At 52.2% G+C, this 21,746-nt stretch overlaps 1 protein-coding gene across 2 annotated transcripts in view; it reads left to right on the forward strand.

Moving 5' to 3' along the window:
- The window catches only part of RIN3 (Ras and Rab interactor 3), a 125,471-nt gene that overhangs the window by 54,686 nt on the left and 49,039 nt on the right, over positions 1-21,746 (forward strand). For both annotated transcript variants that reach the window (XM_060620597.3, XM_060620596.3), the window contains exon 3: positions 735-852. In XM_060620597.3, the coding sequence (XP_060476580.2) occupies positions 735-852 (118 nt within the window). The remainder of the gene's footprint in view (positions 1-734; positions 853-21,746) is intronic.

Below are 21,746 nucleotides of genomic sequence, written 5' to 3' on the forward strand. Positions count from 1 at the left end.
TTAACAGTTATAATAACGAAGGCAGAGAATCTGGAGTATCATGAAAGGGGAGAGAGGACAGTGTGCCTTGGTGGGAAGAGGGAAAACCTGCCATTTTCATGCTTCTCCAGAGCGTCTTGTGTCCGGGGCCACATCCCTGGGGCCACATTCTCGGGGATGCCCTGGTGGCCCTGTTCCCCAGCGTTCCCTCAGCATCTCTGGCCAGACTCCTGGTCTTCCACGCTCTAGCCCAGGAGCTTGGGACCTGAGTCGGGGAGGCTTTAGACCTCCGGGTGGGGACGGGTGGAGGTGAGCATACATGTTGGGGTGTGACTTGAAAATCAACATGACTGCCCCTACCTTAGAGCTTTTCTGTGTGTGTATGCCAGACCCCTACCCATATCAGAATCAGCCCATTCTGAACCCTTCCCACCCAACCAGCATCCCCGGGGTGGGGCACAGGAATCCGCATTTTAAACACCCCCATCAAACTCTGTGTCTACAAGACAGAATTCTTTAGGAAACATTGATTTAGTTGACCGCCCCCCCTCTGTGGGCCTATGAGAAATGGAGACTCAGGAGCAGGGGACATGGGCCAGGTGACACGTGGCTCTTGGGGCAGAATCCCCAGTTCTCCTGAGGGATGCTTGCCTCCTTGTTTCTGGAACATTCTGGATGACTTCCAGCTCACTGCTGCCCTTCTAACCTTCACCCAAATCTTTGACTCATGGAGCTGCCCCCTCCTTCCATTGTAGACGTTCCTGGTCTGCCGGGACAGCAGCTTGAAGCACCTGGTGCTCTGTGTCCACTTCCCTTCCCTGAACGACAGCTCGTCCGAGGTGCTCGAATACACCATTAAAGAAGAAAAATCGAGTAAGTACCTTCCTGTGCTGGCCCCTGACCACACAGCAGCAGCAGCAGAAGATGCTACACCACACTACCACAGACACTCCCATCTGGTCAGAGGGGTTTAAAATAGGAAGGCTGGGGGGACTTTCAGCCCCCCAGAGTTACCTGGCCAGGTTTGTTGTGAACTGAGTTTATCACTCACAGTCGATGTGTTTCTGCTCACCCCTGTCACAGCCTGTTGGCTTTGCTTCCTCTTGGCCGCCGTGAAGCTTCTTCTGGTTAGCTCAGGCTGGAGAAACGGAAGAAAAGGAGAGGAACTGTCTGGATCCCTGGTCCTAGTGACAGCTCGGCACACACCCCAACCTTGATCTTGGACGAGTCACTTAACCTCCCTGAGCCCATTTTCTCGTCTGTCAGATGCACGTAACAGTCACTGTCCTGCCTGAGCCACTGGGCCTTGGTGAGGGTCAAATGGGCAGGCAGTTTGGAAGACGGAAATCCTGTGCGTGCACAGGGCTGTGGGGAGCAGGCCTGGGGCCCGTGGGAAAATGTTTTGGGGCCTCTGATCAAGGGCGGTTTGTACTGATACACAGTGAAAGGGTCCGGGCCTCTCACAGACCATGCCAGGTAGTAAGAGCCAAAAAGCCTAGGAGTTAGAAGAATCTATAGAATATTCCAGGCATCCAGCTTAGGTCCTCTTAAAAATCCGGGGGGTGTGGAAAGCTTTTTACCCTTAGTTAGAAACAGACTGAAAAGAGTTAAAGAAGACAATAAAATATGTATGAAGTATATTTCATAAATATATATTTATATAACATGTAAATATAATAAATATTTTGAGATATTTATTAAATATTCTGGAGTGGTTGTTTCTCAGGAAACACTTGTGCCCAACACTGAGCAGATACACAGATGAATAGGCTCTTGGCCTCAAGGGTCTCCCAGTCTAGTTGGGGGGGGGGGGGGTGGGGGGCTTGGTGGGGGTGGGAGGGACACAGACACACACTTGCTGTGCGGTGTGACAGGGGTGACTGCAGAAGGTGGGAAGGATTCCAGGAGAGCAGGAACAAGGAGAGAACACAGGCTGGGTCCCAAAGAGGAGACCGGTGGGTATTAGTGCGCTTAGAAGCCAATCTTCTAGCTCCAGAGGTGGATGTGGATGAGAAAGCAGAAGCAGGTTGCTCAAGGGGGCCTTTCCACAGAGACCCTGACTCACTCTATGTTCAGCACATGGTTATTGAGCATCTCCCCTGTGTCAGGGGCTGTTCTACCACTGGGACCACAACATGGGACAAAACACAGCCTCAGCCTCTCAGGGCTTATGTTCAGGTGAAAGGAGGAGATGGTAAACAAGGAACAATACAGGATGACCTTGACCTGAAGAGTCCCTGCTGTGTAGAATGTGGAAATGGGAAGATCAGCCAGCTGCCTCAATATCAACAAAAAGTGTAAGGGCTTAAGCCCAGAAGAGGCTAGTGTCTGCTCCTGTGCAAGATTCCTCAGCAGCAGCGGGGAAGGCTCTTTTGGGGGGGGGGGGGGGGGGCGGGGGGCTCTGCAGCAGGAGCAGGCAGCCTCCCAGTTCAGAGTCTTGTGCAGGAAATGGGTGTGTCACTTGTGCTTGCATTCCATTGGCTAGAGTGCGGTCATATGACCACACCCAACTGCAGGGGAGACTGGGAAATGTGGTCCTGGCTTGTGCCCAGGCAGAAGCAGAGGACTTGGATTTTGGTGAAAGGCTGAGAGTCTGTGAGGGGGTAGAGTATGTGGGGTTGTTACTTTAGATAGCAAACCAGTGACCTCTGTCCCGCAGTGTCCAGCAAGGAAGAAAGTGTAGGGATCTCAAAGAGGAAGGAGGGTCATAGTTTTCCCAAGCCAGGGTATACAGCGCCTTCTAATGACTGTAGAAGGGGGAGGTTGTTTGGGGCTCCTACTGTTCTCCAAGAACCCGGGCCCTTTCTTGGATGTTCTCAGCAGGTGCCTGGGGGTGCACAGACCCCGGGTGCGTGTTTGACCATCAGCCGGGTTCAAAGACTCGCCTGCCCAGGCACTAGTTACCTGCAGTCCTTTAGAAACCTGATAGCCGGTTGTGCTCTTGAATTTCAACACCAGCATGGAGAAAGTAGCTGAAGGTGGGCATGTGCTCTAGAAGTGCAAGGAGGGAGCTTTGTTCAAGGGCAGGCTGATAAGGAAGGCTTCTCAGAGGAGAGGGGAACCGGGCTGGACTGACAGACTGGAAGATCTGCTTTTCTCCTTTGCCCCTCGCTTCCTTCCCACTTCCCCGCCCTAGCTCCAGGGTAATCACTTCTAAGTCTTTCCAACCCAGTTACACTTCCTGGCCTTTGGGGACTTGGTCAGAAAGCATGCATAAGTCCTACCCAATGGAACCAGGATGTCATGTCTGGCTGCAGATGTCTCATTTCCAATCGGGAGCCCAAGCCACAAACCAAGGCACTTAGCTCCCTTTTCCAGATTCATATCTTCCTCCCAGGACCGTGTGGTAGAATCTCACTTCCCACTCTGAAACACTCAGTGCTCAACTTTGCCGAAAAGACCATCAAAACCCAAACCCCAAATCCTTCCTGTGACATAACTCTTCCAATCATGATCTGTGTCCATTCACTGTGACCGCACAGATGTCATCTATAAGTTTGTATGTGTTTTTCTTTGGCTCTTTCTGTATATTACTCTGGCGCTCCCCCAAACCTCACACTCCTGAACCCAGACAACATCAAGAATGGACCAGATGATGTGTTTCTGTGCTTCCTTGATTCACCGTTCTGATCTTTTTGGTCTCTTTCCTCATTCAGTACCTGTCTCCTTAACATGGTGATCGAGCACAGACTACAGAAGCCACCGCCTGTGTTTGAATCCCAGTTCTGTCTTCCACTACCTGTGTGACCTCTCCAGGCCTTACTTAGCCTCTCCAGGCTTCTACGATGGGAAGGATAATGGTGTCTCCCTCATAGGGGTGCTTGCAGGAATTAGTGTGTCTAAATTACTTAGGACAGAGGCACCTGGGTGGCTTAGTTAAAGCATCTGACTCTTGGTATCGGTTCAGGTCATGATCTCATGATTAGTGGGATCGAGCCCTGAGTCAGGCTCTGTGCTGACAGCGTGGACCCTGCTTGGGATTCTCTCTCTCCAAATAAATAAACAAACTTTAAAAATAAATAAATAAATAACTTAGGACAGTACCAAGAGCACAATAGAAGATTATAATCATATTTGTTGGGCCTTATTATCATTATTATTATTACTAATTCTCCTGCAAGATTAAGCTAAAAGGAAGCGTGGAATGAGCCTACACAGAGGCTTCCAGGCTCTGGGTAAATCCCATCCAACGTGTGCGCCCGCCTCGTAGTCCCTTGTGGGAGGCGGGAGCCACCAAGCTTTTGAGTCCCCCTGTGGCCGTGGTGGCCGCAGCGGGGGACAGCCTGAGGAGGAAGTGGGCAAGGGGAAGGCCCAGGCCCGGGACTGGGGCCTTTTGTTGGGATTTCCCACGCAACTCAGGAAAAGGAGGGAGACGAGGGGATCCCCCGAACACAGGAGGTCAGCCTCACCCGTGGCCCCACGAGGAAGGCTCACTTGCACCACCTCTGTGGTTCTGTGTGCTTGGATCCCCCTCTCCTTCCTTGTTAAGAGTTTCTTCGCAGGGCGCCTGGGTGGCTCAGTCGGTTGGGCGGCCGACTTCGGCTCAGGTCATGGTCTCACGGTCCGTGGGTTCGAGCCCCGCGTCAGGCTCTGTGCTGGCAGCTCGGAGCCTGGGGTCTGCTTCAGATTCTGAGTCTTCCTCTCTCTCTGCCCCTCCCCCATTCATGCTCTGTCTTTCTCTGCCTTTCAAAAATGAATAAATGCTTAAAATTAAAAAAAAAAAAGAGGTTCTTTGCACAACACTGACCCAGTCGCTCAGGCTAGTGATGCTGTGGGGACGAACAGCCCTGAGCAGCAGCGGCTGCTGTCTGCGCTCTATGCAGGGAGGGGCGGTGACCACTCCGAGCAGGCATCACCATCTCCTGCACCCCCAGTCTACCTCTGTTCCGCTCTGAGGTAAAAAGAAGGCTTTGCCGTGTCTGGGTAGCTAAGCTACCACTTAGCTTCACAGGGACCCTCAGAGGCCAGCTGTGTGTGCGTGGCAGGTGGGGGCAGAGAACCAGCAGAAGAAGGCACTAGGGCCGGGGACGCAGGGAACACAGGAGCAGGCTACAGGATGGACGGAGGCTAGGCCAGCTGAAATGGCTGAAATTAATGAAAAGCTAGCCCCTTTTCATTCATCCGCACCCTTGAAGATGGTGACACTGACACATTCATGTGACGGCATTTTTTCTGCTGGCTGCCAAACAAAAACAAAAACAAAGAAGGAGAAGAAAGAAAAAGAAAATGAGTTGGCCCTGTCTCCAGAAGAGGAACCATCAGACAGGGACGGATGATGTGGTCTGGCCCCTACAGAAAGCCACTGCCTGGCAGTCAGTCTGAGCCACAGGCCCCGTTTCGGGGGCAGCCCCACGGTACTCCCTGCCTACTCCCTGCTACCCAGGCTGACCCCCTGGCTTTAGAAAATCTGGCGTGTTGAGCTCAGGCAGGGTTTCTTCTACCCTGAACAGATCTCCCACTCTGAGGTCTGTGGTTTGGGGCCAAGTAGTTGAAGCTGATAGATCCACCTGTGATTAGGAACAAAGCCCACCTCACTGGTAAATTTGGTGAATGTCGTGCTGATTGGCACTGACGTGTTATTGCCACTGGACTGGGGGAACCTTTAAACCAAGGAGGAGAGAAATTCTAGATAAGTGTTCCTGGGCAGTAGAGATCTGTATGTATGGGCACGTCAGAGCGTCATCCAGATGGCCCTGTGTGGACCAGAATGCCTTTGAGGTCCACACGGGAGATTTGCACTGCTGCTCTTGGGTTTGAGCCCTTCACCAACTGACCCACCGTCCTAGAATGAGATTTAGCCCATATTTGGACCACAGCATGTTAAGTCCATAAAAAGGGAAGGAACGATCATCGTTCACGTCGGGGTTGGGAAGGACAAGGCAAGCTCGTGATATTTTATCGGGGAGGCAGTACTCCCATAGTAGTGAGTTACACTCTAGTCAAAGCAGAGCTCTTTTGAGAGCATGCGCTCTGGAGAGGCAGATGGTTCTGCATCTTTATTCTGTCTCTGTCACCTTGGGACCTCAGACAAGCTACTTATCTGTGCTTCAGTTTCCTCACGTACAAAATGGAAGCACCTGCGACAGAACCAACTGTTGGAGGGTCGATGCGTGAATACATGTAGGGATGGGGGACAGTATCGCCTGGGGGGAGGAAAGCACTCAACAGCATCGTAGCCATGTTACCATGATTTATAATAAGTAATATATGTTTGGTCTCTATTCCAGTTCCTGGCATGGAGCTCCCCAAACCCTTGGAATTTCCTGAGTGTTAGGAGCCACAAAGGTGTCTTGATATTCATGACAAGTCCCTTTCAACCACACCAGAGTTTGCACAAAGACCTCAGTGAGGGCTGGGGGGCGTGAGGTGTTGGTTGCCAGGGAAACCAATTGCATGATTGGAGGGTGGGAACTTTCTGTTCCACACCCTGACCTCCAAGGCGGGGAGAGGGGCTGGAGTTTGAATCAGTCACCAATGGCCGGCGGCCGACAATTTAATCATTTAATGCATGGCCAATGCATCCCCGTGTAGTGAAGCCTCCATAAAACCTCAAAAGGATGGGGTTCAAAGAGCTTTTGGATTGGGCCAACATACTTTGCCCTGTGAACCTCTTCCATCTGGCTATTCGTCATTTATATCATTTTATAAGAAACCAGTGATCTAATATGTAAGATGTTTCTCTGGATTCTGTGAGCCGCTCTAGCAAATTAATTGAACCCAAGAAGGGAGTCATTGGAACATCCCATCTGTTACTGTTTGGCCACAAGCACCTGGACTTGTAATTAGCACCTGAAGGGGTGGGGCAGGGGGCCATCTCGTGGGACTGAGCCTTTAACCTGTGGGGTCTGACGCCACCTCCAGGGGGACAGCATCAGAACTGAGCTGAATCGTAGGACACCCGGCTGGTGGAGGAGAATCGGTTGGTGCGGTGGGGAAAGAGACCCGTTGGAACTGACATCAGAATTGGAGTAGCTTTCCCAACATCACCGTGTTGTCCCCTGGACGGCGTGGGGATGTTTCTGAGGAAGAGCCGTCCCAGCGTCCGCATGGAGTAAGCACTCTCAGTAAACACTACCAGTCGTCATTTGCTGTGGGGATTGAAAAACATCAACTTACACCTCAAAACCATTGTTTCCTGCAATGCCTTGTTTCCAGAGAACTCCTCTAAGAGGCTGATTCATTCTTTTTATCACACAGCGGTTGTTACCCAGGGAGGTTTGGGCTAAAAGCTAACCGCAGTTTGTTTCTTTCTGGTTTCAGCAATTCCCTTCTCAGCCTCCAAAACTGGGGTTGGTCCAGGGAAAAAAAAAACACACCATTGGATCATTTAACTGCAAGAACTTTATTGTAAAACTTTGATGAATTTCTTTTGTTTTTTTTTTTTAATGCGTTAAAATTTTTGTTTCATTCCAGTATGGGTAGCAGACAGGGTCACATTAGTTTTGGTTGTACAATAGAGTGATTGACCCCTTCTGTGCATCACTCACTGCTCCTCACAATAAGTGTTCTCTTCACCCCCTTCGCCTGTTTCCCTCCCCCCTGCCACCCGCCGTGAATGTGTTTTGAATCATGGTGGTGCATATAGTTTTTAGCCTCCCTTTGTTCACTTAAATATTTTACCATGAGCTTTCTCTGAGTTATTAAACATTTTGACAACGACACAACCAATTGAATATGTTCTAGATGGCTTCAGAAGAAGGACACTTACGATGGGCTCTGTAAGACGTGGCTCCTGACATCGGATCCATAGGGCAGACACACACACACACACACACACACACACACACACACACACACACACACACTTAACCAAAACTGCAGGCTAGACTGTCTGTCGTAAGTGCCAGAATGTGAGTGGGTACTTTGGAGGCATCAAAATTGATTACTTTTTTTTAAGTTTATTCATTTATTTTAAGAGAGAGAGAGAGAGAGATTGAGCGGGGGGGAGGCAGAGAGAGAGGGAGAGAGAGAATTCCAAGCAGGCTCCACACTGTCATCACGGAGCCTGACACGGGGCTCGAATACACAAACTGTGAGATCATGGCCTGAGCTGAAACCAAGAGCCCATCACTTAGCCAACTGAACCACCCACGTGCCCCCAAACAGACTACTTCTGGCTGAGGGAGATATCATCCAGGACTCCTTGGGCCGTGAGGTTGGGAAATCACTGTGAGGAGGAGAAACTGAGACCACACCCTGCAGGGCTCAGACGCAGGAAAGAGACTCAGGGAAGGGTGGGCGGTGTTGGGGGTAAGGTGATGAGGGGAGCCAAATCGACGATGAGGCTGGGAAGGTGGGATTGGGCTGGGTCACCATGGGCCTTGACAGCCACCCCCGGGTGTCAGGGTCTCGCTCTGCAGCATCTTGGGAAGGCATGGACACAGTTGGAGCAGGAAGTGCCCGGATGAAATCGGTGCTTCTGAAGAGAGCTGGGCTGTGTGGGTGGGGGATGGGACCGCCCTCCCTGCCAGGAGCAGTAGGAGCAGGAAGAGTGAGGGTTTGAGAGACCTGCCCGAGTTAAGGGCCTCGATGGCGATGGCAGTGGCAGGTGGGAACTGGGCAGGGCAGCAGGGCCAAGAAAAGGGGCGGGGCCTGGAGTGGCCATTGCAGGGGGGTGGGAGGGGAGGCCCTTTCAGTGGATGAAGCCTCCTAAGAAGGCGGGGTGCTGCACCGCCTCTCTGGGTACAGCAACACAGGGACTGCCGGGAGTTCACTTCGCCCTGAAGAAGTGGGACACAGGAAGAAGTTTTGACAGAGATGAGAGAAACTTCTAGAACACAGGGCCTTGGAGGCAAGAGAAGGGGAAGAGAGGGAAATGGGTTTGTGGGAGTGAAGGTTTCATGCCAGCACCAGGCCCGAGTGGGTGGCCCGTGTGCACAATGGCCGCCACCTTCAGGGGCTTTGCAGCTTCCGAAAATCTGTCCAAGGGAAAACAGTCCAACCCAACTGTTTCAGAAAGCCAGGGTTCTCTGTGCAGCCACCCCTCTTTTGGAGGTGACTACAGAAGTGTCAGGGGTCCTGGGCTTTCTGTCACTGGAGAGCGGGGAATGTGGATTATCTTAGCTCAACGTTTGCATCTGGGACTCTCACCTTCCTTCCTAGCTGTTTCTGCCTCCCTCTGCCACCTCCTGGGAAAACGTGTTCTCTGGAAATTCTCTAGCCAATAAACAGATTTATACTAACATGTGAAAGACTAACATCACCATAAAGTTGTGCTCACAGCCGTGAAGGTGTGCGTCTCAGTTCTCAATAGGAATAAAAGTTATAGTAGTGATGTTACAGTGGTGAAATGTCAGGCCTCAGCCTGCAAGGAGTGGGAGTTGGTTTGTCCTGGCTGTCCTGAAATAGCAGAGGAGGGGGAACCTACCTGTTCTAGAAAAGGCTCATTCTGACTGTCAAAATCCTCCTGAGGCCCACCGCTCACCCGGGCCCTCTTCTTGGGTGGACAGTGAAGTTTCCTAATGTGCTCTCCTGTTCTTGCCTGTTCAGGGCAGTTTCCCCCCCCAGTGTAAAGCCCTCCTGGGAGAGTAATAATGCCTACGCCCTCATCTGGAACCACCCTGCCCCTTTCTTTCCCCTCCCTTGTACTCACCAGGTTCAGCCCCCTCCACCTGTGCTTGGATGCTCTCCCCGATCCCTTCGGCCTTCGTTGTCTGTTCCACATTTTCCTATCTCCTCTTCCCCCACTGGCTGGAAGCTTCCGAGGGTTTGTGTGTTACAAGAGATGTGGTCCCCACAGCCCTCATAGAGTAGAGCTGTAGCAAGTGTTCAGCAAACACCAGGCCATTGATCAGCTGCTCTATAACACCTCACACGCGAACAGAGAGATGGCCTGGTCCAGAAGGCCTGAGAGGGTGGGCTTTCATGCCCAGTGGACCCAGATTCAAATCCCTTTGTTTTCATTGGCTGTGAGGTCTTGGCAATGTTGCTCAGTACTCTGCCTCACTAAGTCTTGGTTTTCTCAGCTGTGAAATGGACTCCTAGTGATGGCAAACTCACACTACACACAGGAGGTGTTCACAAAATGTGAATTGCCCTCCCCCTTCCCTGACTTCCCGCCTTTCCCTTTGGCCTGGGTCTTAGGGTTAGAAAATCTAGATTTACATTCACTTTTCCCACTAAACTAGCTCTGTGAACTATAGCAAGATGTTTGATTCCTGGGACTCACTCTCCTTTTTTTGTTAAACGTTTATTTATTATTAAGAGACAGAGAGAGACAGAGCGTGAGCATGGGAGGAGCAGAGAGAGGCGGAGACACAGAATCCGAAGCAGGCTCCAGGCTCTGAGCTGTCAGCACAGAGCCCGACGCGGGGCTCGAACTCACAAACTGCAAGATCACGACCTGAGCCGAAGTCGGACGCTTAACCGACTGAGCCAGCCAGGCGCGCCCCCCCCCCCTTTTTTTAAGTTTATTTATTTATTTTGAGAGAGAGCGAGTTGGGGAGGGGCAGAGAGAGAATCCTAAGCAGGTTCTGCACTGTCAGCACAGAGCCTGGTGCGGGGCTCCAACTCATGAACCATGAGATCATGACCTGAGCTGAAGTCAAGAGTCAGATCCTTAACCAACTGAGCCACCCAGGCACCCCTCTTGGGCCTGACTTTCAACCACAAATGGATTGAATGATGCCTGTAAGGAAATTGTTATGAGGAACAGACAAGAAGACATATGTGAATACACCTAAAACCAGGCAGAAATGCAAGAGTGACACTGCATTCATTCATTCATTCGCATATGTATGTAGCTAGGATCTATTGAGGACCATGATAAGACCAGATGCTGCTCTTAAAAAGATCGCTGGGGAAGTTGAGTGGGTTGGGACAAGAGTGGAAGAAACAAAGCCAAGTGCTTTGTGGCTCTCCTGGCGACCCTGTGTGGAGGCTTGGCTTGCTCTAGGAGGATTTCCCCAAGTTCAGGACGTGTGAAGACATGTTCTTACAAGTTTTAGGTTTTCTCCTGAAAGAGAAAGCCAGTTGCTACCTCTGAGCACCTCTGGAGCACCTCCCAGATGTACTTTGCTCTGGGAGTTTCGAGATGGCTTACCACTAGGAAGAGTGAGCAGCGTTAGGGCCGGTGGGAGCTTGGGCAAAGCCATGGGTCGGTGTCATTGAACTGGGTTTTAATCTGGCTCTCCCAGTCACTTGCTGCGTGACCTTCAGCAAGTCACTTGATGTTTCTGGAACTCCGGGGGGGAGAGATCCCTGACCTCACCTGGCAAGAGACGGATGCAAAGTGCCTTAGAAGGACAAAGCCCCACACAGAGAGAAGGTGCTATTCATTGTTTGCCTGACCCCAGACATCCCAAGCACTTGGATTTTTCTAAAGCCTTGCCGTGGCTGAGGCAGACACCTGCCTCTCCGTGTCTAGGCAGCTGGGCTGGCCTCTTGGGAAGCCACGTTATGATGCCTGTCCCGCCAACTTCTTCTTTCTGCCCAAACTATTTAAGGAAGAAGTCAGAGGTGAGACCTTCTGGAAAGTTCTGTAGAAAAGGACTGGTGTCTTCCATGGCTCTTTGTGTCCATCTCCTTTTGTCTGTGGAGGCTCAGTGAATAGTTTCCACTGCCTTTTCAGCAGTCCCGATCTTATCACATACGCTGTGTTGTGCTTATTGTTTGTTTGTCTTGGTTTTGGTTTTCATAGTGGAAACTTTTAAGGAACTTGCCCCAGTAGGACTTCCCCTGCTGGAATGTTCTTTAATGTCGGCATTGTTCTCAGTCCAAGACTGCCCTGAGCAGCCCCCAGGTGAGACCCAGTTCCCCAGTAACTAGGTCCCACCATGAAATCTTATGTAGCTCTCAGCCGCTGTAACGCACTCACTGTGTGCCAGGGACTGTACTAGACTCACCGTGTGCCAGGCACTGGATGGGCTTTTATAGAAGCCGTTCCTCTTCACCACAGCCCTAGGAAGCAGATGTTAGGACCCTCATTTTGCCACTGAGGAAATCGTGCCCATGAACGGAGCTGGGGTTGAACCCAGGCTGTCACCTCCACGTTCAGCGTGCCTCCCCCTGAGCCAGGTTGTTTCTTGTCTTATCTCCCGTGGTCCTTACGCAGGAGGCTCTCCAAGTCAGGAGGAGGTGGAGGAGAAGGAGGCAGTGCGGGCGATCATCGAGCATGTCTAAGGACTTTGGAATCACCCGCCGAATCTGAGGCCTAAGCTAAAATTATGTCCCAGTCCTTTGTGTTCATGGCACAGAACCAGAGCTGGACCGCAAGGCAGCAGAAGGGGACTAGGTGGTTTCAACAAGGACAGCCGTGCGGAGGACGAGTCCCTCGAGTCAGTGGGTCACCTGAGTGCCAGGCCTTTTGATGGTTCTGCCTCATGACAACCATCTGAAAGTGGATTTGGCTCAGAGCTGTGGTTTTGGTGGCACACGGGAGACAGCTCGCTCTGGCTTGTGCGATGTGAGCAGGCACATTGCTCCCCAACTCTGGGCTTGATACTAGGAGTGCTTACATGCTGGGAGCTGGCCACTGCTACAAAATTGAGGTTTCTTTCCCGAGGGAGCTGGTCATTACACATTTGCCAGCAAGCTGCCGCTCGGTTTCCTCATCTGTAAAATGGGTGCCCACCTTCTAGAACCATTGGGAGCTGATGTCTATGTGCATGCTTTCCAAACTGAAGCCTGGAGTGTGTACATGTAGATATGAAGTGTGCATTTACATGCAATCTGTTAACAATTCTTATATGAAAAACTGTATCTCTATTTATGTTTTTTAAGTTTATTTCCTTACTTTGAGAGAGAGACACAGACAGCACGAGTGGGGGAGGGGCAGAGAGAGAGAGCATCCCAAGCAGGTTCCACACTTTCTGCACCGAGCCCCCTGTGGGGCTTGAACTCACGAACCGTGAGATCATGACCTGAGCCAAAATCAAGAGTTGGACACTCAACCAACTGAGCCACCTGGATGCCCCAGCTGTATCTTTTTTCTAAAACAGGCAGGTGCGTGTGTGTTCGTTGTGTGTAGAAATAGGAACTACGTCAGATTCGGGGTGGCCCAGCAGGTGGGACACAGATTCCCAGAGACACCACGTGGATCACGTGACACGGCAAGCTGGTCACAGACAAGGTCACGTTTGAGACCATGAGGTACTTTCTAGTGGGAGGCTGAGAGCCTCCTTCTTATTGGTGTCAGAGTCCCGAGGACCAAAGCCCTGTCCGTCTTTGAGAAGAGAACGTTTTCCGTGGTTTTCTTGGCTGTAGTAGAAGGAGCCAACAGATCCAGGCAGACCTGGATGTGAAGCCCGTCACTCAGCCCCTGGTTGAATGTGGACAAGAGCCTGAGCCCGTCTGAGCTCAGTTTTCTCGGCTATAACATACGGGTTTGGGGGGATGCTTGGGAGAGGGGCCTGTGGGGTCTTGGCACACGTAGCTGTGTGCTGGGTTGGTGTTAATTCTGCTCTCTTGGGCTCTCCCCATTTTCACTGCACTGTCTTAGGACTCCAGGTGACCCCGAGTGTGGAGAATGTGGCTCAGGGCTTGGTACAGGAAGCTCCCTCTACACAGCCCAACCTAGAATGCTCTCCACATGCCTCTTCCTCTACTGAGTTACGACACAGAATATTTACTGAGAACTTGCTGCGTGCCCGGGCCTTTCCTGGGTACAGTGAGAGACTAAGGATGTAGGATACTGATAGCAATCATCTGCGGAGCGCTTTGTATGAATTAACTCATTTAATCTGCACATCAGCCCTAAGATATAAACACTGTCGTGTGGCAGATTCAAGATGGCGGTCCTTTCTTTGACCCTGTTCCCATCAAGGGGCTACAACCCCTCCCCTTGAATCTGGGCTGGCGTGGGGCTGCTTTGGCCAACAGAGGAAAGCAGAAGGGATGCCATGTAAGAAATCTGATGACTGAGACCACCACACTGGAAAGACCACCTGGAGACCATGCAGAGAGGGAGCAAAGCCCCAGAGGGCCCGGCTGAGCCTAGCCTTCCAGCCTTTCCTGCCAAGGCACCAGGCATGAGTGAAGGCTTCTGGATCCTCTGGACCAGGACAGTCCCCAGCTGAATGCCACCAAGTGACCTAGTCAGTGCCATGAGCAGAAGAATCTCCCAGCTGAGTCCTGCCCAAATTCCTGACCCACTAAACCATGAGCTGCAAAAAGATGGCTGTTTTATGTTGCCGAATTTTTCAAGTGGTTTGTTACTCAGCAATAGATAACCAGGACAAGTATGATCCTTGTTTTACAGGTGAAGAAACTGGGGCCCAGAGAGCCTAAGTGGCTTGCTCGAGGTCACAGCGAGTAAGGGGTGGGTCCAGGGTTTAGACCCAGCAGCCTGGCTCCCCCACATGTATGCTTAACACTCTGCTGTACTGCTCTTGAGTGCAAAACATGGTTATGCTTTCGAGGAGACTTCTACCTGCTTTGGGGTGCAAGGATCACGCACACTACATAACTAGAGAATTGTGTAAAGCGTGCACTTATTCATCTACCCAGTTTAAGGACACTAGGCCATAGGGATACACAGAAGATGATATTAAGAAAGTGTTAGGATTTTACTGCAATTGGCAGAAAGAGCTCCAACGCTGGAGGGTGAGTGAGACCCCAGGGGGAGGAGTGAGGAGGAACATGGGAGGCTGCCAGCCAGTCCAAAAAAGGCCATGGAGTCACAGGATGCCGGGGTGTGTGCAAGGGAAGCTTAGTTGCCTGGAGTACGAGGTGTGTGGAAGGAAGGGACAGGCAAAGACGGGGACCATTGCCCGGGTCAATCCCAGGGCAGTGTGCTCCCAGGTCCTGATGCTTGGCCTTTATCTAAAAGACCTGGGAAGAACCCCCGGCAGAAGGGCATTAAAGATGGGGGGACGTGGGACGCCTGGGTGGCTCAGTCGGTTAAGTGTCCGACTTCAGCTCGGGTCATGATCTCACAGTTTATGAGTTCGAGCACCGCGTGGGGCTCTGTGCTGACAGGTCAGAGCCCGGAGCCTGCTTCCGATTCTGTGTCTGCCTCTCTCTCTCTGCCCCTCCCCCTGCTCACACAGTCTCTCTCTCAAAAATAAATGAAGATTAAAAAAATTTTTTTTAAATAAAAAAAAAAAGATGGGGGACATGGTCTGATGTGCCTTTCACACAGAAGCCCCCCACTGCTGGGGTGGGCGGGGGGACAACCCAGGATGGAGACCAGAGGGGAGCATGGTGGGGCCCGCACCGTCTCCTACAGCGGGTGTGGACGGAGGAGACACTTAGGAAGAGGACTGGCAGCACGTGTGGGCAGAAATGGCTGAAGAAGGAAGAGGGGCCTGTAAGCACCGGGTGTCAGGGACCTGTGGCAGTGTCACCCCAGGTCCAGGGGAAGAATGGTGGGCGGGGGTGACAGTAAGGGACACGGGGAACCACCGAGCCCAGGAGAAAGAAGCCACCACCATCACCCCAGGGCTTGGAGCAGTGCCTGGCACATAGTAGGTGCTCAGCAAATATTTGAAGAAACCCATGGGTCCAGGGCTCAGGACGGAGATTTGAGAGTCTCCGGGGCATGAGATGCTGACTCTGCAGTGACCCTCCCTGGTGGTCACGCCCTTTGGGGTCAAGATACCCGTTTCCATCTCTGTTCTTGCTGCACCACAGAGTTGCCATCTGGTAGCTAAAGGGGAATTTGGATTAGGTGACGGGCTGGAGGAACCTGGGGCCGGAGGAAATGCCTGAGGATGTGGGGCCCTGACCCCTGGGCGGTCACACGAATTTCCCTGTGTGAGCAGAGTCTCTTCTCTGTGCAGCAACAGTGTGTCCTTTCCTGACCAGGGGTATTTATGGTGATTCAAGAGAGCACCCGGCCCTATGCCTATGGGGACGCGGTGGGGGGTGTCTATAAATAACACCCCTTTTGTCCACCCCCACATTCAGAACCAGTGAGGAGCCAGATAAAAGATCAGAGCACCCACTCGCCCACTGATGGGCTGATTTTGGGAGTGCCGTTTGACCCTACAGCCGCAATGCAGTGCCCTATCGCCCCCGCTGAATTTGCTCCCCAGAACCGTAGGCCTCCCCCTTGGCGAGGGCCGAACCTGCCCCGGGATGCTTGCAGAGAAGCAAGCTGCGTCCTGAGCCCTGGGCTGGATGTTGCCAAGCTGGTGTTCCAGCAGCATCTGGAAGCAAGTGAAGGGTCATATGCCCCGAGGCCGGTCCCTAGTTCTTGATTCCATGACTCCGTGCATGGCACTGATGGGGAGGAGGATGGGAACGAGATCCTGTGATTCAGAGTCCTGGTGGGCGCTCCTGTCTTCCATCCAGTTCCACTCTAAGCACCGATGTTGGGCACCCGGCGGCACGCTAGGTGTGGGCATCCGCAGCGCCCATGGGCTCCTGCCAGTTGTCCTGGGAGCACAGACCGGCTTTCCCTCCGCAGCAGGATTTCTGAAACTCAGCATACTTTAAGTGTCCAACTTCGGCTCAGGTCACGATCTCACGGTCCGTGAGTTCAAGCCCCGCGTCGGGCTCTGTGCTGACAGCCCGGAGCCAGGAGCCTGCTTCAGATTCTGTGTCTCCCCCTCTCTCTGCCCCTCCCACGCTCATGCTCTGTCTGTCTCTGTCTCTCAATAATAAATAAATGTTAAAAAAAAATTTTTTTAATATCTAAAATATCCCACTAGTAATTTTTTATCTTTATGATTTATGGGACTGATAATATTTTCAATATTTGGGGTTAAATAGAATATATGATTAGGATTCACTTGACCTGATTGTGTTTACCATTTCCAACGTGGCTATAGGAAACGTTAAAATTGCACGCATAGCTTGCATGTTGTTTCTCCTGGACGGCGGGGTCTGGAGAACCAAGAGCGTGTGCTTTGTGAGAGCGCGGGCTGCAGAGTCACATCCCGGGATCACTTCCCAGCTCTCTGTGACCTCTGCCGAGCCACTGAACCTCTCTGGGCCTCCCGGTTTTTGTAAGTGGTCGTCGCTTTTCTTCTAGACCTCAGATTAAAGTTTGCAAACTCTGGGGTAAGACCCTGAGGCCGGGTTGTTTCCTGAGCTGGGTTGTGCCTTGATGGGTCCTTCTGTGGGACTTGGGGGTGTTCTCGCCAATAGGGTGGTGCCTCGGGCCACCTCCTTTTCTTCCTTTGGCCCAACAGAGCAAAGTGTTTCTTCTTGATGGAGACAAAGACACCTGCTGATCGCTGAATGTGAGCGGAGGCGCAGGTGGATGGCTTTCCCAGACTGGCAGCTCATTCCCTGTGGGTAGTTAGACCCCCAGATGGCAGGCGGCATGCCTCTGCTTTGCTGTCCTCCACCCCTCCCTGCCCCTTCTCCCCAAACTCCTCCCCGTCTGCTTACGTGTGATTTAGTCTTCCCTGACACTTGGCAGTTCACTCATCTGTCTAACGTCGCCCCTTCTGTTTTGGCCTCTGAACCCATAAATAGTTCCCAGGCAAAGTCCCCATCTGCATTGTGACGATTTGCTCTGTATTCCTTTTCCCCGACCTACGGCCTCGTCTGCACAGTCGCTAACTATGGAAGAGCGCCATCCAAGAAAAGGAATCTTTCGTTACAGCTCGAACCGTGTAGCCGCAGCTGTTGGCGGATGTGGCCGCCAGCGTGAGGCTCGGGGGCGATCCTTTTAGCGACAGCAAATGCCGCCCGGGCTGCGGTATCATCCCGGCAAGGTCCTGGCTCTGGGACAAGGAAAAGGAGGAAGGCCTGACTCCAGCTCTCCCAAGAGCTGGAACACAGCATGACGCGGTGCAATCCTGCTCTAAAGCCGAGTGTGTACCCAGCGCCAGGGCCGGAGGGAGGGAGGCCACGGGTCTTCCTGGGAGGGTGTCACCCAGGGGGACGTGGGGCTTGCCTGGTGACAGGGGAGGAAATGCGTGGCCCGTGGGCAGGCGTCTCTGCTAGCTGACCTATTCACTTGAAGCAGGGACCCAATGAGTGCATCCCAGCATGAAGTACTGGGACGCCCTCCCTCTACCCCAGGCCACCTCTCTGGACAAAAAAAAGGCACCTGATATACCAGGCTCCCAGGCTGGTGGCACTTAATCATGACTGTGGCCTTCAGGCCATGTGTTTAACCTCTCTGAGCCTCAGCTTCCTGGCCTGTAAAATGAGGATAACGGAGTTGCCATGATGATTAAAAATAGAGACTGGCACACAGTAGGCACTTAATAAGTGGTCGATATTATTATTGCTATTGTTATTATTATTCTGAAACCTTGAAAAGTGTACCCCTCCATTATTAATCAGGAGGCTTAAAGCCCATGGTTCCTAAAGCCAGGAATTTGGGAGAAGGGGGCAGAACAATCAGAATAGCAATCAGATTCCAGAGAGCACCATAATCAAACTCTGGGGAGCACCCAAATTAATACTGGCTCACAGCACAATGATGTACCTTCCCTGGACCTCAGTTTCCTCATCTATGCAGTGAGAGAGTTTGGACCAGACCTGTCTCTAAGGGCCCTTCCTTTCTGGCTTTCAATGGTTCTCAGTCCAGTGGGAGGGGCTTTTGGGTGTGGTTGAGTCTCCAGTCTGAGCAAATTTGGGATGTGGGATAGAACTCAGTAAAAAGACAAAAGACATTGCAGTACTTTTTCATCTTAAAATTCTTAAGATGAAATTACTAGGAAATTGCTCCTTATGCCTACTGCAACCAGCAAAGATGGCCATGACTCACATCCAGGGCTGCCATGGACAGTTGCACAGCTTGTGCACTGTCCAAAAGTGCCTCATTGGTGGGAGATGAACTCCAGCTGGTGTTCTGCCTGTCAGGTTGTACAGTTTAGGGCAGGGCTACAGCCACCTGGAAGAGAAGGCACCTTTCTGCTCCCTTGCCAGATCCTATAACAGAGCATTAGGGGCATTTGGAAGCAGCCCCCTGTTTGGACCCCTGCCCATGACTGGCAGTTCCTCCCTGTTCCTTTCCCTGTCAGCCTCCCTGCAGCTCATGCCCCTCCTCTCACGGACCCGTGGTTGATGGAGGAGATGTGGTGGGGGTTGGGAGGGGAGCTAAGGAAGGATGATCTTACACTGAGAAGCTTTGGGGCTCAGAAGGGATGGAAGTTTCACAGAGGGAGGCTCAGGCGAGCTTGTAAATAGACAATCAAGGGGCTCCAGGGCCAGCCAATGAGCCAGAGGCCAAGGTGTCTACCTGGACCATCGGTACCAGGCAAGGAGAGAGAGAGGAAACTGTCTCCAGCACATTTTCAAATTGTCATCCTCTCCAGGTCCCTGAGCCCTAACTCGCCCCTCCTGGGCTCCCTCCCCAGCCCTTCGGACCTCTGTGTTCCCTCTGGTGCAGGGGCCGCTGCTAGCCCTCACTCAGCACCTCTGCAGGGTACCACTCTGACCTCTGCACGAGGAGCCAGAGGGCCAAGGAGGGCCTCGGTTACTCTTATCATCACGTGGCAGTTTCAGAAAGCAAGACTCTGAGAGTAAGGGCTTTGGTCTCTGGGCATGTGGCCGATGGAACCGGGAGCCCATGCCTGGTCGGTACCGTTCCCGCGTGGGCTTTGCCTGGAGCGGGAATGAGGGTGTCCACCACTCGTGCTCGGATCTGTGCCCGCCCAGAGAGCACAGCCGACCTGCTGCCCAGCGTGGGACTCTCTGTGCTCCCTCCTGGCCGCTTCTCCTTCCGCTGGGACCAGCGATCCCAGAAGCCCTAGTCTGGCAGCACCCTTCCTTCGGGCAGGGAGATGGCTGTTCTCCCATTTCACAGGACAGGCAGCTGCTGCGGGAGCTTCTGGAAACAAGTGGGCGCCAGAGCTGGGCCTGGACCCACAGGGTCCCCCGGACTCCGGAGAAACTGCTACTCTCCCCACTTTCACCCCTGGGAGCAGGGGCAGTAGTTTTCATCTACTGCAGAAAATCGAGCCTTTGGACAGGCCCGATGAGAGTAGCAAAGAGGCCTTTTCCCACCTGAGCCACAAACTGCCCAGGTGGCGATTCCCATGGCAACCGTGCTGCTGGGCCGCCAGAAGGTAACTGCGGCCTTCCAAGCGGGGAAGGAGCCTCGAGGGGTGGGAGGCATGAGGACCAGCGGGCCTGGCTGCACCTGCCAGGCCTGCCGACGTCTGTCCCTCCTGCTCCCCAGTTGTGAACCATTCCCCAGCCTGTCGTCACAGTGGCTTTTTATTCTCAGGTTCTGCGCCTGTGGCCTTTCCTGTCGGGGACCCAGCTTGAGCGATGTCCTATGGCCAGACCATTGGCAAATTCCCTGTCATCCTTCTACCTGTGAGGCTGCCTCTCAATTTCTATATCCACCTACCCTTTTTATCAAGATGATGAGCACAATAAATATTTGTGGAGAAATGAATACGTTATGAAAATGTCCTAGCTAAAGAGGAACTCTGAGCCCTTCAAAACAAAACAGCAAACAACTTGAGTACAGAATGAGCAAAGAGGGGTGCCTGGGTGGCTCAGTCGGTCAAGCATCAGACTTCAGCTCAGGTCATGATCTCACGGTTCGTGAGTTCAAGCCCCGCGTCAGGCTCTGTGCTGACAGCTCAGAGCCTGGAGCCTGTTTTGGATTCTGTGTCTCCCTCTCTCTCTGACCCTCCCTCCCTCTCTCTCTCTCTCTCTCTCTCTCTCTCTCTCTCTCTCAAAAATAAATAAACACTGAAAAATTTTTTAAAAAATCTACTGGGGCACCTGGGTGGCTCAATCGGTTAAGCATCCGACTTTGGCTCAGATCACGATCTCGTGGTCTGTGAGTTCCAGACCGCGTCGGGCTCTGTGCTGACAGCTCGGAGCCTGGAGCCTGCTTCGGATTCTGGGTCTCCCCCTCTCTCTGCCCCTCCCCTGCTCACACTCTGTCTCTCTCTCTTTCTCAAAAATAAACATTTTTTTTTTAAAAGGCTAGAGAAAAATGTAGACTCTTTATAGTTTCTCTGCTTACTGAGGTCATATGTGCTCATTATAAAACTCCCAGAAAAACACAATCTAGGCAGTGAAATTCAGTCTACTCCTTTTTTTTATGTAGTGGCTTTATTGAAAGATAGCCATATAATATATTTAGTTCACACAATTCGCCCACTTAGGGGGCTCCTTTAGCAGCTTTTGGTTCGGAGTGGTGTATCCCCACTCTAGTGAGTGTGAGGACATTTTATCGCCTCCAAAAAGAAGCCCCGTGTTGCCCAATGTGTTTGTACTTAATGCTACTGAACTGCACCCCTAAAATAGTTAAAATGCTAAATTGTGTGTTTTGTAGCTCAACACGATTTTTAAAAAAATGAAAACCATATCATCTCCCTACCTCTCCTCCCTCCCCCACCCCCGAGCCCTAAGCAGCCACTCACCTACTTTTGTCTCTATAAATTTGGTCCACTCTCGATTCCAGCCCCGGAGGGCCTGGTCAGCCTGGCTGTCCCTTTCAGAGTCCTCCTGGGTGCCCAACACGGTGTCAGGTGCAGGGCAGGTGATGAGGAAAGTTAAGACCTGTTCCTGCTCTCAGGGGGTCCACAGTCTCACGACCTCACATCACAATGTGAGCGTATGTATGACGTTTCCCTGATGGGAAAATGTGGGGTTTGCATAGTCCCTCCTGTGTGCAGCTTTCCCTGGGGGAGGTCGGAACACTCGGGAAAGGTTTTGGGCCGGAAGATAGGCGTAGAGCTGAATCCTGAAGGTGGCGAAGGGCAAAGATTGCAAACCGTAAGAGACTTTTAAATACAGAGAACAAGCTGAGGGTGGAAGGGAGTGGAGGGGCGGGGCGGGGTGGGGGGGAGGGGAGCAGGGAAAATGGGTGAAGGGCATTGGGGAGGGCATTGTTGGGATGAGCACTGGGTGTTTTATGTAAGTGATGAATCATGGGAATCTAATCCCGAAGCCAAGAG

This window comes from Panthera onca, chromosome B3 (genome assembly GCF_046562875.1).
Source record: "Panthera onca isolate mPanOnc1 chromosome B3, mPanOnc1 haplotype 2, whole genome shotgun sequence".
Classification (NCBI taxonomy): Eukaryota; Metazoa; Chordata; class Mammalia; order Carnivora; family Felidae; genus Panthera; species Panthera onca.